Source organism: Echiichthys vipera, assembly GCF_963691815.1.
Source record: "Echiichthys vipera genome assembly, chromosome: 15".
NCBI classification, from domain to species: Eukaryota; Metazoa; Chordata; class Actinopteri; order Perciformes; family Trachinidae; genus Echiichthys; species Echiichthys vipera.
Window position 1 is genome coordinate 16,012,011 of NC_139840.1, and position 26,624 is coordinate 16,038,634.

Here is a 26,624-nt window from a genome sequence, read left to right on the forward strand (position 1 = left end):
TATTCACATGCATATGTACAAGTCTGTGCATGCACAGACTCATAAACACGTCCATATAAACATGTTCACTTACGCCATTAATAATCACTTTATTAGCCTCATACTGCCTGTGGAAACATCAATAGATTTGATTCCAGTACACATCATTCCACTCCACTGCTGTTAAATCCTCCATGCATGACAGATTGGTTTCAACATATAATTATCTGTTTAATTTGGATAAAGGTATAATAGTTGTGTGGGGGAAAAAAAATACTATTATGTGCATCTCAACCTCAAATATATGGTTTAAGAGTTTAAGGGGTTAAAATGATATTATCGATGAAATAGTCCAGAGTTGCCTTTTCACACATGCGGCACACAATGGGAGATGGTCCATGTGAGATGGATTCTCACTTACTGGAAAATACCAAGTTTGATTTAAACAAGGCGGGCATCTGGGTAGAGCATGCAGGGGCTGTCACGCTGTCTGAGCCATATTGTAATTTGATCATAAAAAACAGTCTCTTGCTGCTCATTGAATGTTTCTGATGGTCGGCCCTTACTGAAAGAGGTGTAAAGAGTGGCAAAAAAACCCTGCCACTTTGCAAAAGCAAGTACTCAAGTCAAAGTAAAAGTATTCGTTGAAATACCTACTTAAGAGTACAAAAGTATTGAATGAAAAATGTACTTCATTAGTGAGTAACTGAAGAAATAAGAAATAAACCCTAGCACACACTACTGTCTTTTCCTCCAAGTCTTTTATTGACTGTGGATATGACTGGAAGATTATCTTCCTCAGGTAAAGGTAAGGCAGTGAACATACACCTGTAAATATTTGTGATGATAAATCATCATGTCCTGATTTGATCACCTGTCAAATACCTGTATACACCAGACAATATTCCCAGTCTGTATGTCTCAAGTGTGATCACAAAATATTACATTCAAATTTGACTCTTTTATACTATTTGCCTATTATTCTTTTTGAAAAGGCCTCCTATCAGATGATTTAGGGTGATTTAGAGATAATGCTGTGATGACCTATTAAATACAGGTGTGTTCACTTCTTCACTCTGACCTGAGGAAGACCATCTGTGGTTGAAACATTATATTAGTCATTATATCATATATCATATTGTCCACAGGAAATACAAGTAGTTTGTCTTTTCTCCGTGTATAAACTTTGGTTTCTATTTTTCTGTCTCATTTTGCTCCATGAGCATGAAAATTGATATACTCTGTTGTTGAACTTTTTAGTAGTAGCACAGCAGCGCAACTGCTCACTGTCAGCTCAGTCAGCACCATGGATGTAGGTCAGCACGGTTTTGTGATGTACTGACTTCAGGCTAGCGTTCACAGCCGGAGCCCTCTGCACTGTGTGCTTGGGTTAACTCCTCTGTAGCGCACGTCTGTAAACATACGTTGAACATAACATTAATTTTCCTCCTGCTGTTGATTCAGACACTTTGAACATTGGATGTACAGCCCTGCCGGGTAATGTCTACATATTTAGTTTTGCAATGCATGTGTGAAAGGGGCTTATCATTTCCCTAAAATCATGAGTTAGAAGGTTCTCTATGTTTTTACTCACAAATTCTACAAGTTACGAGTAGTCATTGTCAACATACTGTTTGCTATAGTTGGTGAGTTTGCTTGAAGGCTACAAACAAATTAGTCATTGGCCAATTAATCTTGAACCTTTCTTCAAAGTAACATATTGGATTAGGTTCAGTATGATGACTAATTTCCAGTTCACCCGCTACCCACTTTATTTTATTAGTAATTGTTGGTAAATGGTGGTACTTTTCAATGACCTTTAATAGAGAGAACAGTATAAAGAAATAATAAATAATGGCGCCCAATTTCTAAATGCTTTAGGGGATTAATAGCTTTGTGTGTGTGTGTGTGTGTGTGTGTGTGTGTGTGTTTGTGTGTGTGTGTGTGCATGCTACTCTACTGATTTTCCCAGCTGGACTTTGATTCAAACACAACCCTTCAGTGCCTTGCTAAACACAGGGGTGCAACTGCCTGTGCTGTATCCTATAATGCTTGTTCAAAACAATAAACAGTAATGTAATCCATTCCATGGTTCTGTTCTCCACTATACCTTATTAGAAAATGTTAAATCAATTCATTCTGGAGCCTCAACTCCGTTTTGATGTGTCATGATACTTGATTGTTTCATCCAAAACATTTTTAGTGCCTATTATACAAAATTAAAACCCTACCCCTCTATATCACGCAGTTTCTGGAAATGTTAGCTTCTCTGGCATCAGCTCAACAACAGCTCTGACAAAATCAAAAGCTATAATCCCTGCCGAGCTGCAGGCCCAGGGAGCATGCCAAGGATTATCAGGTCCAGCTCACCATGTCTCTCTCATTTTTACAAGGCTGTGCTCGGTCATATTTTCATTTAAAATGTTTTCAATCACCCAAGAACAAAAGCCACGTTAAGTTTTTCCTTGCAACATGCTCTGTGTTTTATCTTTGACAAATGAGGTCCTAATGGTTTTTAGTTTATGTAGCAGAAATGCTGCGATATAGTTTTCAGACTAGGGATCGACCGATACTACTTTTGCTCCCTCAATTTACATCATAAAAATTACACAATGATGATAACAAGTGTTATGAGTCTCAATTTAAAAAAAGGAACATTTATTGAACTTTAAAATAGGCGTCTCCAGCAACACAGAGCTCCCTGTGGACACCTGTTTGTAAATAATGATGGGGAAAAAACTATCGGCGAACGCAGCAGCATCGGCCGATACCGATATACCTAAAAAAACGCAAATATTGGCTGATAATATCAGCCAGCCGATGTATCGGTCTATAACTATTGCAGACTTCTAAATGCAGTTATGTCGGTATGGTTTTTCAGTTTATTTGACAATATAAGCAAAAGCTAAAATTTACACTATAATCCTTTATAATCACACACTGATACATACAAGTACATACAGTGTTGCTTGTAAACAAGCAGAATAAAGTAAAATAACATTAGAACATGACTGGTGTTTTATCAAGCAGCCCCTCAGTCCTTACTCATATCATGTCATTCTTACTACAACTAACTGTTGTATTTGACACCTATATTCACCATTTTTTTCTCTAAAATATCTGATTTCCCTTATTCTTATTTTTTTACAGCTATACTGGCAGAGTTGTAGGAAATGGTCTGCATGCCCAGAGGCAAAATCCAGAGGTCAAAGTTCGCAGCCCGGACCCTACCCTGGCTGAGGTCAAAGAGAGGTTGGAGCGCTTCAACCAGGTAAGAGCACAAACGCACATACTGTATAAACACATATGTGTTTTTCCGCATATAAAAAGTATAGTATTTGTTCATTCATGTCACACATAATATCTGAAAGACCTCTTAATGCCAAAGGGGTTTCGCTACAATAACTGCATGTGTCCAAGCAAGGAGCGATAATGTTGTTACTGATTGGCCTCATTGTTTGTCCCACTGATTGTTTACTGCTGTGTTGTTTAAACGGCTACAGTTTTTCTCATTTGCTTGAACACATTGGTCCACTCAGAAGGGACATTTTCAAAACAGATCACACACAGGCATAAACCGAAAGTTTCTGGCCAAATTTTGTTTGCAAAATGCTTTAACACTCACATCACATTTAACACATGCAACAAAAGCAAATATTTCTATCACACGACATAACTTGGACATGTTATTTCAATCAATTATTACACAATGGACAACAAAATACTGCTATCAACATGAACCGGTTCAACTTTAGTTTGAGCATTATGCGGTGTTTGTTGATGCTCTTTCATAAGAGGATTTTACTTGAGATAACAAAGCCTGCTGTACTCTGCACCTTTGACACATTTTTTAGATGCCCTGTTGAAATACTGTTAAAAAAAAAAAAAAAAAAGGTTTATTCTTGTGTGCAGGTCTTTCTCTGCCTATGAACTGCTGTTTCCATGTAAGCCCTGTAGTAATACTAGACAAAGACTAGACAAATTCAGACATTCATACATTCATTATTGTACAGCTTTCGTGCTGCATTTTCTCTTCACCAAAAAGAACCAATTAAGAATTTCATCCATATTTTAAAAAGGCTACTCAAAAAACGTTGTTTTATTGTACGGCATCAGATTTCCAATGTTATTCTTTTTGCAACAGCCATGTTTTGACCTAGAGTCTTGTTTCCATCCTTTTCAAATGCTGAATACTGTGAACTCATGGGTAGAAAAATCTACAAAACAAAATAAAGAAGTGAAATACTCAGAACTTCAAATTTAGTTTGTTTGTCATGGACTGATTGCTCACTGAAGAATTGCGCAAAGGAGATTCACACAGGTGAATTAGAGATGAGTAATCTTGTATTAAGTAATTTAAATCACTTGTGAATAGATCTTTTCCTCATTTTTATCACACTTAATTCAATAGAGTTTGTGTCTTTCTATGAGATCTGTGTGGGGAAAAAAGGGTGCGAAAAATGTGTGAAGCCAACGAAAAGAAGAAGATCAAGTTGATCCCAGTTCAATAGGTGTGTCTCAGCAATCGAGAGAAAAACTGTAATATCAATGTTAACTCATGTTGGCTGTTTTGTGTTCCAGAATACCTCACTACACTGAAGCAGGCCCAAAGTCATTAGGCAACCAAAGAATGACGTTACCAAAAACACAAAAGTCTTAATTGATAGGGTTTTTGTCTATCTAGTACGCCTCAAACAATATAACTCATTTTTCTCAGTTGTTTTGAGTACAGAGGCAGATATCAAAGATGAATGAAAAGAATAGAGGGTGAAAGGGAGTTGCTGACAAAAAAAGTGAATTACTGTGGAAAGGAAAAAAAAGAAAGATGAGAGGCAGGAGCAAAAGGTCAGGGATGAGTGACAGATAGGCAGAGATGACACAAGCAGCTTCAAAGTGACACTGTTTGTCATGTAGATGGGGTTTAGGGCTGAAAAGGGCCCAAGAAGAAAGGGGCCATTTCACACAGTCCCTAGAGGCCATTTGAGGAGACAAACGGACGAGGATTTGGTTCCCCTCTGCCGGCCTGCCCTTTTGTTGCCCTGAAAGTATGCCCACAGATAGTACAGCAGCCATCTCTCACTTTTCTATCTTTATACCGCTCTTTCTTTGCCCTATTTTTACCCTTTTGGTACCTATTTGATTGCTGAAGCTTCTAATACAACTAGCTTGTCTGCCTTTTTGTTTGTTTGTCTTTCTTTCTCTCTGTTAATGCATTTATTGTGTTCCACTCTATATCATGACAATCCTTCACACACATCCTCTTCCCTTCATCTCCTTCTCTCTTCACTCTCACATCCATACATTTATTTCCCTTCTCCTTTCACATGTGTTCTTTTATCTCTCAGCCAGCCTGTCACTGACAGCTCAAGCTCATTTCTGTCCAACCACAACATCCCATTGTGCATGGTGGCTGTCAAGTACTCATGTTGTCATGGTAACTATGCAGAGTTCGGCGGGTGTCCTGTTGACATTTACAGGGTTGAAAAGCCTACCTTGAAACTAGACCAGGGGCCTGTTTCACAAAGCAGGTTTAGTGAAAACTCTGAGTATGTTAACCCTGAAATGAGGGAAACTCTGAGTTTTCCGTTTCACAAAGGGAGGTAACTCAAACCAGAGAGAGAGGGGTAACTCTAGCCTGTTTCACAAAGGGAGGTAACTTAAACTCTCGGTCAGTTACCATGGTAACATGCTCTCTGAAACTAACCTGGTCGGGACCAGGTTTTTATCAGAAAACCTTGAGTTTCTCTCTGTCTCCGCCCTCTTTCAGCCACACACGGTGTTTCATTTCCTCATTCATTCAGTCAGCGGGCGAGTTTTGGCGAAGTATAGTTCTGCTATAGTTCCGTCTGTTTTTCAGAAAATCACTGCAAACATCAGTCATTAGAAGTTATATTAGGTGGCGACTATTTCACTACCATGGCGTGTCCTTCTGATAACAATCCCGTGGATGAAGCTGCAGCATTACTGCGCAGATAATTAAATATTCGTCGGGAGATGATTATCAGACTATTGATTATAGATGTTCTTGCATTTCCAGGCAATTCTCTGTTTGAGCGGTACCGTTTCATGTCACAGCAGATATTCTGTGTTGCGCTGCGTTTTTTTGCAAACGGGAGTTTTTGTATACAACGTATAAAAGTCATTCAGTAGGCCTACATTAGAAGTTATATTAGGTGGTGAATATTTACACTACCATGGCGTGTCATTTTGATAACGATCCCGTGAATGAAGGTGACGCATTTCGCAAAGAGAATTAAATATTGGTCGGGAGATGATTATCAGACGGCGCATAGACGTCCTTAATAAACTGCAGCCATAATTACAAAATGAATGAAATGGATCTTTTGAGCAAGTTGAATGTATTTGACTCAGCGTTTCTAAATATAATTCCAGCTTTTCTTGCAATTAATAGGTTCAAAAGTGTGTGCTTTTAGTTGGGTTACCGGTATATAAGCTACTCCTATAGGTGGAAACAACAGCCTTCTGATCCAGAATATCAACTATAATGCGAGGGGGCTGAATACGGCACAACACCGTTTCATGTCACAGTCCATCTCATCCCTCCTTACATTTCCAACATTAACAACCAGTAATGCTTTCATATCACAGCAGATATTGTGTGTTGCGCTGCGTTTTTTTTTTGCAAATGGGAGTTTTTTATACAACATTGATATGTTGTATAAAAAACAGCCACTTACGGTAATATTTACTTTACGATGTAAAACCTGCTCAAAATGAGGCGTCACCATGAGACTGTGCTGAGGTTTTACCTGTTTGAAAAATGTTTTTATGTTTCATCTTAAGCTGCGCTTCTCCCCCGCGGGGTTGCACTTAAATTAAATAAATTAATAGGCTCCCACTCAAGCAGTTCCCCCTGTGATATTACTGTGATTGCAACTGGACTACATTTAAACTTATGCACTGACCCGAGCCGCAATGTTCTCCCGCACCGTCTCCCTCTCTTTTGCTGCTGCAGCGGTGTAAACCTGCTTAAACTCACCGTATGAGCGCATTAATATTTCCAATTCCAGTTGTAGCGTAGCCCTTCGCTTCCCCGTTGCCATGGTGACTCGTCGAATCAGGGCTCCATTGATGCTGTCTTTTTTTACTTGTGGTGCACGCGCTTAACTCCAGGTCAAACTACTCTGAGTTGATCAACCTAACGCAAATCAGCTGTTCTGGAACCGAAAACTCAGAGTTTCCTATCTCAGAGTAGATCAACTCAGAGTTCCGGGTTAGACTCAGAGTTTTTTGAACCTGCTTTGTGAAACAGGCCCCTGGCGGCAGAGCTTTGTGTTTGTGCAAGATATAGCAAAGGATCACAGAGTGGTAAACTGCATAATGTGCCAGGCTTTCCGAGGTACATCCGTAACAGTTTAACATCCCCACGTGCAGGAATATATTTGATCATGTGTATTCTCACACCTGCATACTTTACATAGTTGCTGTAGTATCAGACAGTGCAAAAATGTTATATTAAAATGTACTTTGTTTTCCTACTTTCGACACTTGCCTGTGATTGCTACAAACCCTGGTTACTATCCAAACTGATTCATATAGATCAAAGTGGTTTTGATCAAAATTAGATCCTCTGCCAACAGTTGTAACTGAGTAATACCATTTCATCTTCTTCGCTCTTGATTTTGTTGTAGCCTCCTATAGCATCCCCACATTTCTTCCCACTTTGACTTATTTTTAACTACTTTTTAACTGACGTTCTCTCTCTCTCTCTCTGTCTCTCTCTCTCTGACTCACTATTAAATGTGAGGAAATCACAATCCTGTCCGAAATGCCTTAATACGAGCCACAATACAAATATCAACATAATGTCACCTGTCTTGTCTGCTTTTCAAGAAATCAAGGTCTTCACTTGTTCCCGGCTCTCTTTATCCTTGCTAAAGACCCCTCAACAGATGTTTGGAGACCTTTATATAAGAATCTTCAAGGTGAATAAAAAATAGGTTGCTGTTCAGAGTTATTTTGGCAAGCCCGCCTGGATTCCTTTCCATTATACACTTTACTGAACATACCCTTGGTGCCTTTTAGGCTGTAACATTGATTACAGTTTAATCAGGAGGGACTAGATTACAGATGTAAAGCATTGTTGATCCAAAAGTTTTTTGTGCAGAATCCATAGTTCAGCATTGACTTGGCTCAGTGATCGTGTCTCCATAATCACTCAGTAATATAGCTTTAAACAATATTGACAAATCGATGATTGAGCAAAAGTGAAAAGCAATCAATGTCGGATTCCTGTGTGAATAAATGGGAGGAGGAGTTTTTTGGCTTTGTGAACCAGAAAAGTTGTTAAAGTTGTAGAATAATAGAGGGAGGCAGGAAAGTCAAAGCTTTAAGGCATCAAAGTTTTTATGGGTACTAAGATCCCTTAGCATTTCAATGCTACACCACTGTTATATACATATACAGAGCCTGGCCCGGCTCTGTCTGCTTAGAGCTTTTAAAATATTAGCAGCATTAATCAGCTATATGATCTGCTATGTTCCTGTTATGTTATGGCATGCTGGTGAAAGGAGCTGGAGTATTACTGATATGTATTCCTTTAAACGTCTGATCTGCGGTAATTATACATCACGACAATTTCAAACTCTGGCAACCCCTTAACAGAAAGAACCATTGTTAAATAATGCATTTGCTAAGATGCCTCCCATGGACTAATCAAACTAATGTCTCAGTTGTTACTTCTGGTTCTTCGTGTGTGTTCCTGTACTTTCATCTTTGCTAAAAACAACACTTTCGAGTTTGAGACATTCATATCAGGGACAATTTTGAGAAGTTAGTCCTTTGAAGTAGTGAAGACTGATACAAATGATCTATCTGGGGTTAAGATTTGAATTTTGTGTCAGTGTTAGAAGTACAATCAGGCATCTCTGTATGTTTGTTCTTTAATCCTTGGAACTAGTTTTGGTCGTTATTTTCACGTGAACAAAACAATAACGAAAAATATGCACACTCAATTTAAATGGCATTGCATATTTATTCTCTCAACGGATATTGCAGGTATGTCAATGAATCCCTAATCTGAGCTTTTCTAAATTTGAATAACCTCCATTTCCGGGATTAGTGAGGTTAAGATGTGTATATTTTTACCGAGTGGAGAGTAGTTAGACCAAGAGCACTATGGCACTAAGAGGATTGGGAAACTGCTGATGATGTATCACAGACTCTGACCCCTCATCTACCCATGGCATTCTGCTCTTAAAGTACTCGGAGCCGCATACAAAATGTGTGTGTGTGTGTGTGTGTGTGTGTGTGTGTGTGTGTGTGTGTGTGTGTGTGTGTGTGTGTGTGTGTGTGTGTGTGTGTGTGTGTGTGTGTGTGTGTGTGTGTGTGTGTGTGTGTGTGTCTGTGTCTGTGTGTGTGTGTGTGCGTGTGTGTGTGTGTGTGTGTGTGTACTATAATGTTTGATTCACAGACATACCCATGAGATGTGGTAGACAGGTTTGCAAGGTAGAAAGGAACGGAGGAATCCTAGACATTTGCACATTTCCGTTCAACACATCTCCTATACGTAGAAGCTGGAAATAACACGCAGACGCATACAGGACAACCCTAATCTCTTGACCTCCTATAAAATGGTCCATTAAGTGAGTAGGCCCAAGTTATGTTCCTCCCCTGTGTATCTATCCCCTCTCTCTTTCTCTCTGCCTGTAAATATTGCTAATGTGCACAATAAATGTTTCAAAGTGGATTTTTGATTCCCGGCCATCAGTCCAGCTGCTTTTGGGTGGGGATCCCTTTCACAATGGTCTATCTGTTTCCATGTGAGTACTATAGCCAGATCATTTGTCAGTTTGTCAATTTGCACTTCAGTAAATGCGGAGCCAGTGGCAACACGCAGGGCGGAAGAAAAAAAGCACCCAGACGCTCATTCTCCCACTTTATTTCACGTCTTTATTTTTTTGTTCCGGGTACAAACAGAGACAGCATCATTAGAAATGGTGAAAGCTGTGGTGGATGGAGAGTTGGAAAGACTCTAGCATAAAATCCAGTGCAGAAGGGCCACTTGTACGTGTGATTGATGAGCTCGACTTCTGCTTTGTGGTCTGGTTTGGCCCATAGCCCGGCCAGGTTCCACATCAGAGAAGCCTTACTTGTGTTTAACACACACTCAGCACATCCCCTCCATGCATCCAGTCGATCCTTGGTTCTATCAGCTACTGCAGAGACTCAGAGTTAATATGTGCTCTTGTCAGTGAGGAGAGTTTGTGCATGCTGTTTAGAAGACCGTAAACATAAACAAAATAGTGTTTTATGTTAACTCCTAAAAGCCTATAGGTTTAGTCGTACGAGAAAGCCACAGTTGGTCTTGTGACTTCAATATGCCTGCACCGTATATGTCTCTTTAACTGTTTGAGCTTTAAAGAGTTAGTGGAGTCTAGGGATGAAGAAAGAGCTTGGGCTGAGCTGGCAGCCCGTCACAGGGAGGGGAGAGATTCTTTCCACTTGAAGAAGATGATGGAGCTGGCCTTCACAGGAGCTCTGCTGCTCCTTGCTGCTGCTGTGGCAACGATACAGCAACAAGTCTCACTGCCCAGGGCTCACCATTAGCTTGGCAACCAAACTTTATGAAAGACTCTAACTTACTAACTTTTTTTTCTACCATCATAATTAAATGCAAAGCTCATAAAAATCTGGTGAACTGCGACTGTTTTTCCACATTCAGTCATATTTACTCTCCTCATGGGTTTCAGCTCATTTCAGTGATTCTTGTCATGCAGAGGAAATATGTGACCTGTTTCTTTTACTGGCACATACTTATGAAAATCACGTTTTTTAATTTGATGTGGTGTGCATTTGTCAAAACCAAAATACAACACCATCTTCCAAAGGTAATCTGCAATAGGGACTGAACCTCATGTGTCTTCACATATTTATGAAACATTATTGAAGGAAGGAAGGGGTTTTAGTTTTTTTAATTTTCTTCGTTCGTACAGTACGTATTCATTTATTCCATTTAGGGATGATGTGCTATAAAAATGTCCTCATATTGGCAAGGATTGTCTGATTTAATTATATTGTGTTTCTGACACTCCCAAATCCTGGAGAATTAAATCTATTTTTATCCCACATGTAAGCAACTATACATTACTTTTGAAATGTTTTGTGTGATATTTCCATTTCCATAATGCAAACATTGTACACACTGTGAATGTTTGCCTAGTCCAGTCCAGATTGATAGATTGAAAAAGGAGGACACTATCTTACTCTTCTTGTTCTCTGTCTCACCTGAACTGGTTTAAAGTTGTATGTACTGTTCAACCTGCATTTATTAATACAGTATGAGGGTTGCTGATAATCATAACGATGGACATTCATGGGGAGTGACCTGGATCGGTACCATATCTGGGGGAGCTCTTGGAATCTTTTGTACTGCTGCCTTATAAAGACTTCTGTAGCCTAGTTAGGAGTTTCAAAGTCTACAGGGCTTCTGCTTCCAAGCAACACAGCAGCAGCAGCAGTCCTCCCTGTCTGTTGACCTTTACCTCTCACACAACAGAGTTCTCTCAGAAAAGCGCTCATGTCACTCAAACTGTCATCTATTTTTAACCGTGTCATCTTTTACCCGTGAAAAGCCAAAGTTTATTAATTCGTACATAGATTACACAAACACAATCACCTCAGACAGTCACTGCCTGACAGGAACAGGGTGTGACAGCCTAACGCCACTGCATGTTGCAGTGATTGACTGATGGGGGTTACATGAGGTCATGGTCAATAAAGTGTCACTAACTGTTGTTGCTTAAACTAGCTTGCAGCGCATGGGCGTATGGCTCTGCCATTGTTTGAAAGATGTTCAAAGTATTACTCAGAACTCTTGGGAAATGTACTTGTTTATTCTCAAAAGTAGAAGCAGATTTTCAGATTTCACACAGATTTCATGAAATTTGGTGGAAAGTTAAGCCACTGGCCCACGATGAACTGATTATTTTTTGTTGCAGAAAACACTACCATATGGCCACTTAAAAATGTTCCTGCATTCTTTGGGTAGAGACAAATCTTTCAGCATTCTTTCAGGGACATTTCTGCATCAACAAATAGTCAGTTTTTTTCAATACTCCTCTGCTGTACTCCCCCAATTAATTATGTTCAACCTGCATTTTTCAATTGATGACCATTGTGTAATTTTACATGAAGCGATCTAGCTAAATTTGACGATGCACATGACTAATATAAGTGGGAATTGCCAGGGGCGTTTCTAGGGGGTATCTGATGGGCCATTTTTTATGGGCCGCTGAAGAAGGCTTTAGCTTAAACCTAGAGTAAAGATTTTGGTATCATATGAAACATTGTTCCAATGGTTACAATCCATTAGTACCAACGATGCCATGCTAGCTTGTCAGGAAGTGGGCTAAAAAACTTTGGCGAGGGGTACCTTGACCACTGACCTCAAGATATATCTGAATGAAAATGGGTTTCATGGGTACCCACAATTCTCACCTTTACAAACATTCCAACTTTATGATAATCCCAGACAATTCAGGCAAAAATTGTTTTCACATGCACACAAATGTGTTATCGTGGCCCATTCGAAAATGGTTTATTTAAAAGACAATGGTGGATTTATTGAGCCCAACTTTACTCATGTGCGACAACGTTAGCCTCCATAGTAGCTATTTCATTGTAGTGAGACCATTTTTTAAAACTTGTATAAAATGGCCTGTGCACAGGATAATCACAGCCTTATGAAACTGCACAACCACAAACTAGAGACCTATAAGGGCATTTAACAAACATCTTCACTCTAGCTTTACAACTGAGCCCACCACAGCCACAGAAAGACAAATAGTCAGCGTGCCCACATAAGTCAGTGCCCCACTTGGGCCACCCCAGTCAAAAAAGTCTGGCTACGCCACTGGCAATAACTTAGAAATCATGAGTCTGACTCTTTTCGAGCCAGGAGTTAGGTTTGTGTGGCCTTGGCAGAAGATGTGTTCATAGAGTGAGTGTGTCTACGCATATATTAATAGATTTAAAAAAAAAAAAATGTTTTGCCTGAGCTGATATGTTGTCTAGAAAGGATAACTGCGTGAAGTCTGTATGTTTTTGTGGGAGGTGGTGGTCAGTGATCTGTTGAGAATTCAACATCATCTTTTCATCATCTTGAGAGTGATATGTATTTCACATCTTAAAGCAAACAAGGGAAAATATCTGGCTGTCAGCTTTGGATGAAGGGTTTGTGTTGGCTTCATCTTTAACCATGGAAAAGGACAAAAGCAGAAACTACTGATCTCAGTGTCTTGTTACGCCTTTTATTTTAAATTCCCTTTTGACTCAGTTTCATTTTCCATGTTGTGGATGGCAGTGCAGACTTCTGCTGTAGTCCAGTCTCTGACAGATACCATTAGTGTCCAGTCCAATACTTGCTTAATCTGCCAGTCGAAGTCTATCTATTAAATAAGAACTGTCTCGGAACTGGTTAGCCTTGACATACACTATTAATCCAAACAAATACTGCATCATATCTGCTCCAGAATCTGTGCTTGCAACTTCTTCGTCTTCTTAGAAGTCTACATCTCCATTTGTCACTTTCTCCTTTAGTCACCTTTTCTTGGTCAGGCAGTCGGAGATGTACAGAGAACTGTAGCTATTTCCTCTAAAGCCAAGGCATATACTGACACACACATACACACACACATATAGATACTATACAGAACATGCTTACTTACCCTCTCAGCTGATGTTTGCTTTAACACAAAAGCATTATGAGTCTGAACAGTATGTGAGGGAATGGAGATAATTTTAATTTCAAAGTTGGGAGCACTTCTGCACACTTTTAGAGATTACTACTGTCACTTTTTCCTTCAGTCGCCTCAAGATTTTCCTTCCTCTCTCATTTTCTCTGTCCACATATGCAGTTTTACCACGACTGCCCTCAATAGAGGTGATACTGTTTCAAATTGTCAGGGGGAAAAAAGAGCACACGTCTCAATGTGGGCATACAAAGGTTATGACTTATGATCTTGGTTCACTAGTTTGACAGCAGTATCCCACATAATACACGAACGCACACGCACACACACACACACACACACACAGAATGACTGTGACAGTTGCAGTATTCATATCCCATCCCTGGTGACCACATTTCACATTTTTACATTTCATAATCAGATTTTCTGTTTCCACATTAAACTGGAATGTGAATCCACAGTAGCTTCCTAGTTGAGCCACACGCATGCACACACACATACCCACACACAGCTCTCTCTTTCAGCCTAATCTTTCTTCCAAGCTCCTTCAGAAGATGATTGGTTACTCCTGGCAGTACAAATTTTAGTGTGACTAGGATGCACTCAAATACATGCAGGAATTCAGCTCTTGATGCCCTCAGACCTGTGCCATCATCCTCTGACTGAAGAATGCTTTTGAAATGAAAGACAGAGAGGAATGAGCTGGCAGGATGATACGACATCTAGAAAATATTTCATGATTTGGCATTTTATTCAATGCCTTATCGTGTTACCTGATTTGTCTTTGGATGCCAGGATAATTTAAAGGGCCAGCTTTTATTATACAGGCAACTACAACTACAAGCTCAGTCGTCCTGTCTGAGTATTACTCATTTTCTTCTTTATCAATAAATTGTCTTGAAACATCAAATATCTTTCTAATGCAACAGTCTAGTAAGAGTCCAGGTGCTGATCTTGCCTGCCAGCAGTCCTGACTTGTCAACCATCTAAAATGTTTGGCACATTATGAAACATACAATACGACAAGGTAGACCCCAAACTGTTGAGCAGCAGAAATCCTACATCAAGCAAGATTGGGAAAACATTCCACTTTCAAAATGACAGCAGTTGGTCTCCTTAGTTCACAAACACTTACAGAATGCTGTAAAAATAAGAGGTGATGCAAAGCAATGTTTTTGGCATCAAACTCTTAATATAACTTTCAACAAATTATTTTTTTTCGGTTTCAACAATTGAAATGCTGTCTTTATACTGTTTTCAATTAAATATGGTGTTTCAATTATTTGCAAATCATTGCATTCTGTTTCTATTTACATTTTACACTTCATCCTGACTCTTTGGGCGATGGGGTTGTACATGTCAAATGAGTCATATGAGAACAAAGACATCTGTCTCTGTTGGGTTAAAGGTGCAGTATATTTCTGCTTTTTATGTTACATAGATGGGACTGCTATTGAAAAATTATGCTTACATTTACTGTATGGCTCTGTGTGACTGATCGGGGGAAGGTTTGAAAGGTTGTTGTTTTATCATAAATAGACCATCCTCTGTTAAACATACTTGAAATTAACAGCTTAGAATATAATGTGCGTTTGGCTTCTACTCTAAAGAAGATAGAATACTGAAAAATTTGAGAAATTGCATAGCACCATCATTGAAGCCAGGGGCTGGTTCACAGTGCAGCAACTGTCATTAAGAAAGCAGATAGGTAGGGAGATAATATTCCCTGCATATTCAACAGTCTGTACAAACTTGAAATTGATATATTGTCTCTCTTCCTTTAGCTCCTAGGACAAATTAGACGTTTGCTATTGGAATACCACAATTACAAATACCATTACAATTCCCTGTGTGTTACTTTTGAAATGACCATAATGGAGTTGAAATTTTAACAGAAAACTCAGTTGCTGCAGTTTTGCATGCATGACAGTCAAAACAAACCAACACTTTGCATTGGATAGCGGCCAACCAACAATTCTACAACAGACTGACTGTGGTTTCCAAAGCGACAGTGCCTTAATTGATTCATTTTCTAATTAACATACTTTAAGGACAGCTGGGCCAAGCAGCATTGTGTTAAACATCCCCTGAACTGAACGGTTATTAGCTTTATACCCAAATGGTTATCTGGATGGTGTTGGTATACAACATTGTTCTGTTCAGCAGTGCATTTCATCCTAAACTCATGGAATGTGCTTTGCATTTATTTAGTTGCTTTACATAATAAGGTTAACGGGATTATCATGGTTGCTGTCCAGAACCAAGATGTGTTCTCTCTATTTCTCTCTATCTTCCATTATCACTTATCTTTCCCTTGCAGGCCTCAGCTAAAAATATTTAGATTGAGGCAGTGGATAGATACCTAAATTATGGCTTACCTTTTTGGACATAAATCATTGTACTTAATTTCTGTAATTCACAGCATCAGAACCTTGTCCTCAAAGTGTAATGACAAATACCAGTACCACACATTACATGGTCTCCTATAAGCTAATGAGTTCCCTAACAAAACTTTCTCCTTCTATCACAGCACATCACGTTGCAGCCTCAAAACAAGCAGAACAAGTCTAGGGCACACAAAGATCCTGTCAACAGGTTGTAATATGAGCAAATTCATAACTCTAAAAAGCATTACTGTAAAGAGTATGTAATATTGTTAACATTTTATCTGAGTAATCCTCTTTTACCTGGCTGTCCATCTATGTAAACTGAGCCATCCAGCTATTGTCAAAGGCTTTCTGTTTTTGCGGTGAGCACAAGTGATATGTTTTACCTCCTTCCACTAAAGAGCCCACTCCTGTTACATGAATCCTGGCCTTGTGTTATGGTTGTATATGATTCCTTTCACTGTAGCACTCATTTCACTCGCTCAGGCCTGAATGAGAGGGGGCATTCACATTAAGTAAAAATTGAATGCAAGACGGATTCAATGAGATACAATATCAGAGTACCTGCTAATGTCTGGATCCGTCTTGTTTTCTATTCCAGTTGCCCTCACGACAATGGTAATGGCTGCTCTGGTAAGACTGGCAAAGATTACCAACACATTCATAACTGCTTTTCTGATAACTAGTTGAGCTGCCGCAGGAATACCGCTGGCAATCAAACATTTATGTGTCAACATCAGCCAACGTTTGTGTGGGTTCCTAATTGTCTCATTATTTCTACTTGTCTGTTTAAGGCCTTGACTGTCTGGGCATCTGTTCTTATATATATTCTCTTCCCAGTTAGACAAGTCTAGAGAGAAATATCTCATCTACGACTAAATTAATTCCCACAAACCTTTGTACAAATATTCTCCTGACTTTTCCCCCATAGTACCACCAAAAGGTTGATATTTACGATTTAGTTAAAATTTTCTCGACAAATATTGGATGGATTACAGTGACATGCTCGTACAGATATTTGTGGTCCCCTTATGATGTCTCCTAATGACTTCAGTGCTCCCCTGACCTTTTATTTAGCACTGGTAAAATCAGGTCAAAGTGATGATGGATGACCAAATTATTGCAAAACTAATGACATTCCCCATTAGCCCCAGCTGCACTCTGTGTTTTTAGTGCTAGTAAGCAAACCTTGGAGATGCTAAACTCAGATGGTTAACTAGGTAAACATTATATCTGCTAAAGCATGATCTGCATGAGCATGTTAGCTTTGTCATTGTGAGCATGTTAGCCTGCTGATGTCGACATTTATCTCAAAGGCCAAAGTAGACTAGTCTTGTTTCAGGATTGTGTCTTACGTTTAGCTCTGCATTGTCTGTATACATTAGCCCTTATGCTTTCATGATATTCTTCTTTTGGGGTGTTGAAGCCTCAGAAGACAACTGGTTAAAGGTCACTTTTGCTGTCAGGTGTGATGAGTGATGGTCAGAGTCTAGTGTCAATGGCAAGGATATTGTCATCCCTCAACACCCCAAACCCCACCCCCGTTCAACCCACCTTCCTCTCAACATGTCTTTAGTGGTTGTTCCCTCTATATGAGCCATGAGTCAGTGTGTGTACCAGGATTGATCTTGTCAGCTTTCTCATTAATGTTTTATAGTGTGTGTATGTGTACGTATACATATAAGACCTAAAGGATGGTCAAAATGAGCAAACTGTGTGCATCCATAGTTTTTTCATGTTCTACTGGTATTTACACCACCTTCTTACCCTCATACTCCAAAGGATCATATGGTGTTGTGTCAGGAGAGCTTCTTGTGGGACGGTGTGATGAAACAAAGACCAACTTGATGAAGGTGGACAGCAGGAAGGACCAGCAGGTGGTCCAATTAGTTGGCCCCATGCTGAGAGGGAGGTATAGCATAAGGATTGGTGTTTGATGCCCCAGGCTGAAAAAAAGTCTTCATGTAGAATTGAGACATAGTATGCTGTGATCTGGTTTCTAAAGATCTAGCTGTTAATTTGAGTTAGCTACCGGAGTGAAATGAAAATGCAGATGAAGCATTTGTTTGACATTCTAATTGCCATAGAAATAAACCATACACATGACTTGATGTTTAGTGTTGAGTATAGTATTTGGTTTGTAGTAAACTAAGTAAAGTGTTAAAGGGGCTGTTTCTTCATGTTCACCTGCACCAACATGCATGCGCTCTCAGACCGGCTATCAAAACAAACAACAGACACTACTATGCTATATTATTGTTCTGAATGGCGAGTATAGCTCCTTTAAAAAGAACAGAACACCTGAGTAAATTGAGCTGTATCCAAGAGATATCAGCTTTGCCGCTTAAAGAAAAAAGTACATAGTTTTACAACTCACTTTTGTTTTAGGGACTTTTTCTTAACCTTATAACAAATGCTGGTTGTAATTAAATGCAACTTAACATCTTACCATCCAGGTCCCTCACTGTACACCACCCATACTGCACTTCTGTTTCCCCAGGCGCTATGTGTCAAAAGTTAGGCCCTTACTGACATATACAGAAATTGATACATCAGCGCAAGAGAAGGGACACAGAGGACATAACGTTAATAATGTTCCAATGGTAAACACTCTACTATGCTTACTGGTTGTAACACCTACTATTACTGTGTTTGTGGTTTAGGAGACCCATGATAGGTTTCCAAAATTGGGCCAGATGGAGGCTTGGGATGAGCTGGGCAGTGGTGAAACAAAGGAGGGCAGCACCACAGACTGTGATGATGAAGATGGATGTCAAGCTTCAGGAGATGGTCAAGACCAGACCTGTAAGTAATTCATACCCATTGCCACATGCACAAACACTTACATATACTGTACACACAATAACCCTTTCCTCTATTCATTTACCAATATTCTTAGCAAAAGTGATAAGATTCCTTCTCGTTGCATAAAAGAACCTTAGTGAGGCAGTGAGGAGACATTGGGTCTTTGATGAAAATCATTTTATCTCCCGCAGCAGATTCTTGTTAATCATCCCTAATTATGTTGTTTTTTTCCATCTACACAGTTAAACAAAGGAGTCAGGTGTGAGGCTTTGTATTACTAGCATGAAGGGAGTAGAGAAGAACATGGAGGAGCAAATATGCACTGATCCATGCATACAATAGCTTAGTCCCATGCAATGGTTATTATCACTGCAGACAGGCCCAGAGATAAGATCATTGTCTTTGGCATCCCCAAATCTTGTGCAAGACTGCAGAAATGCCAGATGCTGATTCAGCAGTCTCTTCATGCATAAAATGTACCCTGTTTACTCAGTCCAATACGAATATATTTTGCACAGAGGGCTAAGTACATATATTAAAAGGCGCCTCATGAAGAGTACACAGTTAGTGTTTTTATCTTCAGTACTTTTAAATATATTTTGGTGCTAATCTTTTTCTTTCTGTTCTGATCAAACTGTGAAATTAGCCAGCGCTGATCAAATAAGCTGTAAAATGAGAAAAGTTTGTGACTAAGTCAAGCCAAAATCAAGCACCGGCAGACTGGCCAAAAGACATCTTTGAACATCTCGAAATGGTGTACAATGGGCTTTGAGATATGTTGTTTCCCATTTTGAGGTGTTGCCCAATCAGCAGTGATGTGTATGTTAACTCAATTCAATTCAATTTTATTCATAGTGCCAAATCATAACAAAAGTTATCTCAGGAGACTTTACAGAATAGGTATAGACCACACTCTATGACTTATTTATAATTTACATAGACCCAACAATTCCCCCGTAGAGTACGGTGGCAACGAAAACCTTCCCCACAACAGGCAGGAACGTCAGACAGACCCAGCTCTGTGGAGGACGGACATCTGTCTTGACCGGTTGGGGAGGAAGAAAAGGAGAGAGAAAGAGAGAAAAGAAGGACAGATGTAATGAGAGAGACAAAAACAGAAACATAGACAGACAGACACACTTCAGGAGATGCAAGCAACCACAACAGTAACAGTGACTATAGTGATAGCTAAAGCAATATGAATATGAATTACAAGTTATGCCATTTGATACAGCAGAACAGCAAGAAACAGGCACAGCTAAGTATTAAAAGGCAGCATACCGTACCAATGTTTTACTTAAAATCAACATTTTTACGTCTTGTCGGAGATGAACGCACTAAACAATACTGAAGAAAATAGTTCCTACATAAAAACTGCTTACAACCAGGTCTGTGGATTATGTTGAGTAACTGGGTCCTGATTTCTCAAAAGAGACTTAGCTGTTGCGTTTTTCAAATTTATGTTTTTGGCCGTTTGAGCACAACAAGCCAAGTGCCATCTACCCATTATATTCAAGAGAAGGCAGACATCTCTATGCTTGATATCTCCAAAACTGGGCAACTCTCACCAACACAATCTAGATTGATATTTAGTAGTAACAGGTAAAATTAAAAAATAAATGTATATTTTTGAATTTGGGGTGCAGTGTTTCTTTTAAAACTACTGATCTAGTTTTACCAAAAGGCAGTGAGAAAGCTACCCCCTCAGCAGTGCAGCTAATACACCATTCAATTTACACTGGACTACAAGTTACACACAGCTCTGAACAGGTCCCTTCTGCCCTGTTCCCTGTTGCGATGTGGATAAAACATGCCAGCCTTTCTAAGAGCTCTGACAGCAGCAGCAGCAGCAGTATCCCAACAGCAGGGGATAATCAATCACAAGCATTGTCTGAGATTTACAGAACAAAACCCATTAGTCTTTGCTCAAAGTATAAATCCATATTCTGGTGAGTCCTGTTGCCTGTGCAACTGTCCTTTAGCTTTTAAAAGAATATTTGTCATCCTGTGACAAATTCATGCTTCTCGGAAAGGAGTGATTGGCTTGTTGGTATCTATAAAGACAAATTACAGCATTGGCCCTCGTATTAGACAACACTGACACAGAAAGTCATTCACTTCTCTGAAGACTGTTGCCAAGAGTACGGCAACACTTGTTTTGTGACGCATAGACAGTCCACTTTTGGCACATCATTAAATTACACCAGCCAAGCCTGGCTTTTTTTTTATCTCGGTTGTGGGTATTTTCAGCTTTTTGGAAATTTCAAAAGCTTTCAGGTAGATAATGACTATGTTAATAAGCCTTATTTTATTCAGTTTTCCAGTCACATGCTCTACCTACACACTCCTTTTTCAAGCTCTTTGAATAGACCGGTTTGAGGAACAGAGTTTGTGTTAGCATTTTTAATACTTAGCCTAGAGAAGTTAGCCTAAATAAACAAATGTTCTGTCTCTCATTCTCTTATCACTTCACACGTATTGGTTAAACTGTTATTGATTAACCAAATATCAACATTTGCAACTGTTGAAATATTTCTTAGTTGGATGAGGCTGTTGTGAATTATTGGGTTATGAGGCCTATTTTTCCTTCTATCTGTCTTTGCACTTGTTTGCCTCCCATCCATGTTAAAAGGGGGCATGACCCCCCACTGTTACGCTTAGAGAGACTTCATTACTAAGCTAATGAATAGCGCTAATCCGCAGAGAACAGACTCACTGTCTGTATCATCACTCAGATGTGATGGAACTTCTGCAAATCTTACAGAGACGATAGGGTACGTGTATAGCCTCCTGCATACTGAAAGAATGATTACAGTGTTACTATTGACACTGACCAGCTAACTAAAGGAGCACGAATGTGTAGAAAACTGCAAACTGAAAAGTCACATTCTTTTCACATACTCCAATTAGCTCTCCACTTCTAAAAGAAAGTGCAGTCTGATTGCATGAAGTCATGCCTGTTTGATCTTGGTTCAGATCCTGCTCCTCTTGCCTGGAGACACACTAGTGCATTTTGTGTAAACTAAACAAGGCTAGTCATGTACGAACTGCCATGACCACAGCCATGAACATGAGAATAAATCAGTGAATCTTTAATGAACCATATCATCTCTCTCCCCTGCAGCAATGAGAGCCTCTTCTGTGGTACATTTTGCGGCATGACGATGGCTTATTAACTGTATTAGCCCGGGAACACTTATGGCTGCTCCTTCCAAAGGAGCTATTCATTTGGAGCTAGCTCATTAACGTATTAATCTCTAAAAGACCCACAGTGGCACATTAGGCCACTATCTCTCCATTAGGAAGAGAGAGGAGTCTCTAAATGTCTGTGCATCAAAAGGTAGAACAGTACTTTATTTGTCTGTCTGCTCCTGTGAGCCAGCAGCCTTTTATGAGTCAGAGTAGGCACCGTCATTTTCTGTTCTGGCCTTTTGAGCAGATCTGAAATAACAGACCGAGGAGAAGATATGGTTTTTTTTTGGGATATTGAAAGTAAATACACAGTAAAAGTTTGCTTTTAGTTTTATGAAATCTTAAAGGAATTTAGGCTGCTACTTGGGTGATTTAAGAGCTTTCCAACTGCTACACCTTTTGTCTTAAAATAAGATAAGAAACACCTTTACTGATCCCCAGCAGGGAAATGCGGTCGTTGCAGCAGTACAACCAAAACAACTGCAAGGTATATAAACTAAAAAATAAGAATAGAATAAAAACAGAAACTCTACAAGACTGGAGTATTGTGTTGTTAGTGCCTGACAAAGGTGTGAGAAGTCACAGGAATAAAAAGAGAAGAGAAGAAGTATATGCATGGATGAACACTTCCTGAGATTGAGCCGGAGGGATGTGCTGCGAAAAAGTGTAAATCGCACAGCCATGAAAGTACAATTCTCTTTTGGTAACAAACACCATCTGTCAAGAACACTGGTGAGCTCATCAAGAAAGTGAAGACACCCCCGGCATAGCCCACACACACACAATGCACTGCAGTGGCTAAACCTCTCTATTAGCATGGAGCCATTGGCAGTGATTGTTTTGCTTTGCCATCCTGTCAAGGAGCATAATTATCTATATACGACAAGATAGACTGACTTAAGAGTCACTCAGTGGGTTTCTGTTATTCTTGAGGAGATGAACAAATATGTTAACTTTTCCTGTCTCTCCTCGCATACCCCAAGGAAACAGCTGGCTACAAATGTTGCTGTGTGTGTGTGTGTGTGTGTGTGTGTGTGTGTGTGTGTGTGTGTGTGTGTGTGTGTGTGTGTGTGTGTGTGTGTGTGCGTGTGCGTGTGCATGTGTGTGTGTAAACCTGACCCAGAGGGAAGTAAACTCTGAACACTATTTTAAATCCACAGCTGCTACTCTTGTCGACATTTTTTCTAAGAAAATGAAATGTAATGTAAGATGTGAATTTTTCTCTACATACTCTTCTCAATGCACAAACACCCCGACCCCACCGCCACCCACACACACACACACACACATTCAAAGACATGGAGAGGTGGGTTTGTATGGTATGAGAAGGCTCCAATCAGCAGATTTTGAATTTAAGGCTGAAGGGCACCGGAGCAAAATCTGCGCTCCCCATCTATCAATGTCCGGTGTAATATGCAGTTTATATTTTGCTATCAACAGTTGTGTAAAACACTTCAGTAAAGATCTAATTTCTACCACTTGACTGTTCGAAAGACTGCATAGTGTTGTAAGATGTAAAGATGATGACCTTAAGCCTTATGACCTTAATACAGTGATTTCAACTTTGATATATCTGCCTCATAAAGTTCTTGGGTTTCTGTGTGTTTTTACCTGAATGTCAAAGTCATGGAGAGAACTTCTCTCCAAAGCCGAAAAGGCCATAAAGGTGTGCGGCAGCTGTTCGACCTGGCACGGGAAGCACATTCCTGAAATGAACGGTTGCTTGGGCAGGATATGGCCATCCTATACCAGTGTTAGTGGGATTACACTGGATCGGCCTCAAGCCCACTACAGCCTTCTGTTACCCTGGACACAGCACACACCTGCCTTTCATGTTAAGAAACTTGCATGATGGAGAGAAGAGTGGAGATTAAGGGTGATGTGTTGCAAGTTGGGGTCTGCGAGAGGACACAAGGTCAGATGTAGACGCGGGATAAAATGGTCTGAGACAATTACAACAATGGAGGGGTAATACCATAGAGCTACAGTATACAATGTGATGCAGTACAAGATGTAACAGAGGCATGGAAGTACAGCTAACATGAGAACAAAATGTTGCTGTCTCAAAGGGCTGAGGTTCAGAGAAGACGATTGCAACATACAAACCTATGATTCAATCTACCGTGAGAGACCGGGGTTAGGAGGGCGGGTGGGGGATTTGGTGCTCGTGTACTCTGCCAGGTTGGGTAGAACCAATCCCCACCCCTTGATCTTCCCATCCTAGGTTGTGGACTGAGCCGGGGCCCCTAAGGACTGGCGTGTGTAGAGGCCGGCTGGCCAGCAGATGTAGTGGCTGTGTCCTGGTGCGGATATTACCAGTGGGACTGCCATTTCCTTTAGCCTTTCATCTGGAGCTCAAGGGGCTGAGAGAGAGCTCTGCAGGGCAGGGTAGGGTTGGAAAAGAAGGAACAAGAGGATCAGAGATGGCTTTGCTGGGCAGGAAGATGGTCTGGTTTGCGGATGAATGTGGGAGGAGTGAGTCTCATTTTTACTCAGATATGCAGAGTCACCCATTTGTCCTTTCGGACTTTGTGACATTGTATAATTTTCCTGACACTTGACAAAATCTGAGAATGATTTTGAGAAATTTCCTGAGCTGCCCCCTAATGGTCGATCAAACTGTTAGTCGATGTGAAGATCCTTAGTTGAGAATCATCACAGCTTTGGTTGTTTGTATTGCTGTTAAAAGGCGGCACAATTTATCCTTTAAAGGCTGATGTTTTGTAGCACAAACATTCTTATATAGTTCTTAATATTCTGTTTAATCAAAATTACACATTGTTTTATTATATCTGCATTTGTCATCAAATTTCTTACATTCCCTGCTGTGCCCATCCATCCTTTTTTATACCACCTGCCACCTTTCCTTTCAGTGATATACTTTTTCTTCCAAGCATGGCATATTCTGCCTTATGGTTTTTATGGCACCTTGAGAGCATATTGGCTTGAAGAGCTCCCTAAGCGTGTGGGCATCAGAAAAGAATGGCTCTCATTAGCAAGCATCATCATTCCCTTTCGAAGCATTATAAGTGTGGCCTTTATGATTGAACCTCTCCAGTGCACCTTTGGGACGTTTGGAAACGTCTGGTTTGACAACAGGTGTTTAAACTAAAGGGAGTGGTGGGAGTTACTACCTTGGAACTCAGTGAAAATGATACATAGAACTCAGCATTCTGTATTTTTTGAAACTTACCAGCAGAGGAACAAGGAATGCTAGTGACTGTGGGTGACCAGTCCGAGGAGCCTGATTCGACTGCCAATCTCATAGTCAAATCGACGCAAAATGCGGTTATGAAACAATGGATTGTTATATATGACTTGAATTTTATTGTTTGAAAAACACTTGCAGGCTACCCTTCCACCCCAGCCCCCAGTCAGGCTTTGACCAATCCTTGGGTTGTCATTGGAATCAGATTTGATCAGTACTCAATTAATTTGTTGTTACATTTTGTTGCAGGCTACACACAGTAACAGACAGACCGACAGCTAAGGCCACTTAGTGATGCTCCAGGTTTGTTTGGGCTGCTTTATTAATGCCCATACCTGAGGACCCCCTTGACTTTCTTGACTCGCCTGAAGCCCAGTCCTGGCTACTAACACAGAAACTGACATTCCTGTTGTAACACAGCACTGAGCACATAAAGGCAGACATTCCACTGATATTGAAAAATACAGTAGAGGGATAAGCAGGGATGAGTCTGATCCTTTTTGTCTCAACTCAGCCTGGTATGCAGGGAGAAATGCAGACTAGGTGAGGGGAGAAGTAGAGAAAGCATTGAAGGACTTTGGGTGAGATTTTCCCACTGAGGCAAGTATCTCAAACTCAAAAGATGTGAACTTTTGTTTTAACGCAAAACCACAATCAGAGTATCTGTTTCAAATAGGAGGGGAGCATTAGCATTACATGAGTGGTCAGATAATGGTCGGTTGGTAGCAAAGAGACAATTTTTGTATTGATTACCTGCAGCGGGTCTATGTGCGGCCCTATGTATGTGTTTACATCAAAGGGCCATGCATGCAAGACAAGTCACTTCATTAAAGGCCTATCCTATTGACCAGTGGTTAGAGCGACAAAGCCCTTCTCCCTTATCCATAATTGATGAGGCAATTAGAGCAGAACCTGGAACACACTGTCAGGCCTGAGGGCTGGGAGGGGGGCTGACCTCTCACTGCTTCAGCTGATTACACATCAGGCTGAAAGGGCCACTGACAGCGTACTTAGTGCACTGTTCTGAGTAATTTGATTCTAAAACTGCAGTCAGTTATGCAACCAAGAGTTTACATCAAAGTATTGGACTCACCCCCACAAAATCAAACATTTATAACATCACAACTTTTTTTTGTATCCCACACATATTTCTGACTTTGAAGATGAAAAGGCAAGTATCACTTAGATCTGTTTAATTGAGAGGAGGCTAGTCACATGGAGCAACACAAGACTGCATTTTTATATTTGAATTTTACTTTTGTTTGGGCACTGCTGCCGCTGCATGGTGTCACTAAGCAGGTAGCATCCTAATAACAGTTTACACACACAACAGTAAGCTCT

The 26,624-nt window shown here is 40.1% G+C and overlaps 1 protein-coding gene across 2 annotated transcripts in view; it reads left to right on the forward strand.

The window, feature by feature from the left end:
• LOC310957412 (glypican-5-like) overlaps positions 1–26,624 on the forward strand; it is a 101,505-nt gene that overhangs the window by 64,783 nt on the left and 10,098 nt on the right. For both annotated transcript variants that reach the window (XM_083927966.1, XM_083927967.1), the window contains 2 exons: positions 3,130–3,250; positions 18,742–18,883. In XM_083927966.1, coding sequence (XP_083784092.1) covers positions 3,130–3,250; positions 18,742–18,883 — 263 coding nt within the window. The remainder of the gene's footprint in view (positions 1–3,129; positions 3,251–18,741; positions 18,884–26,624) is intronic.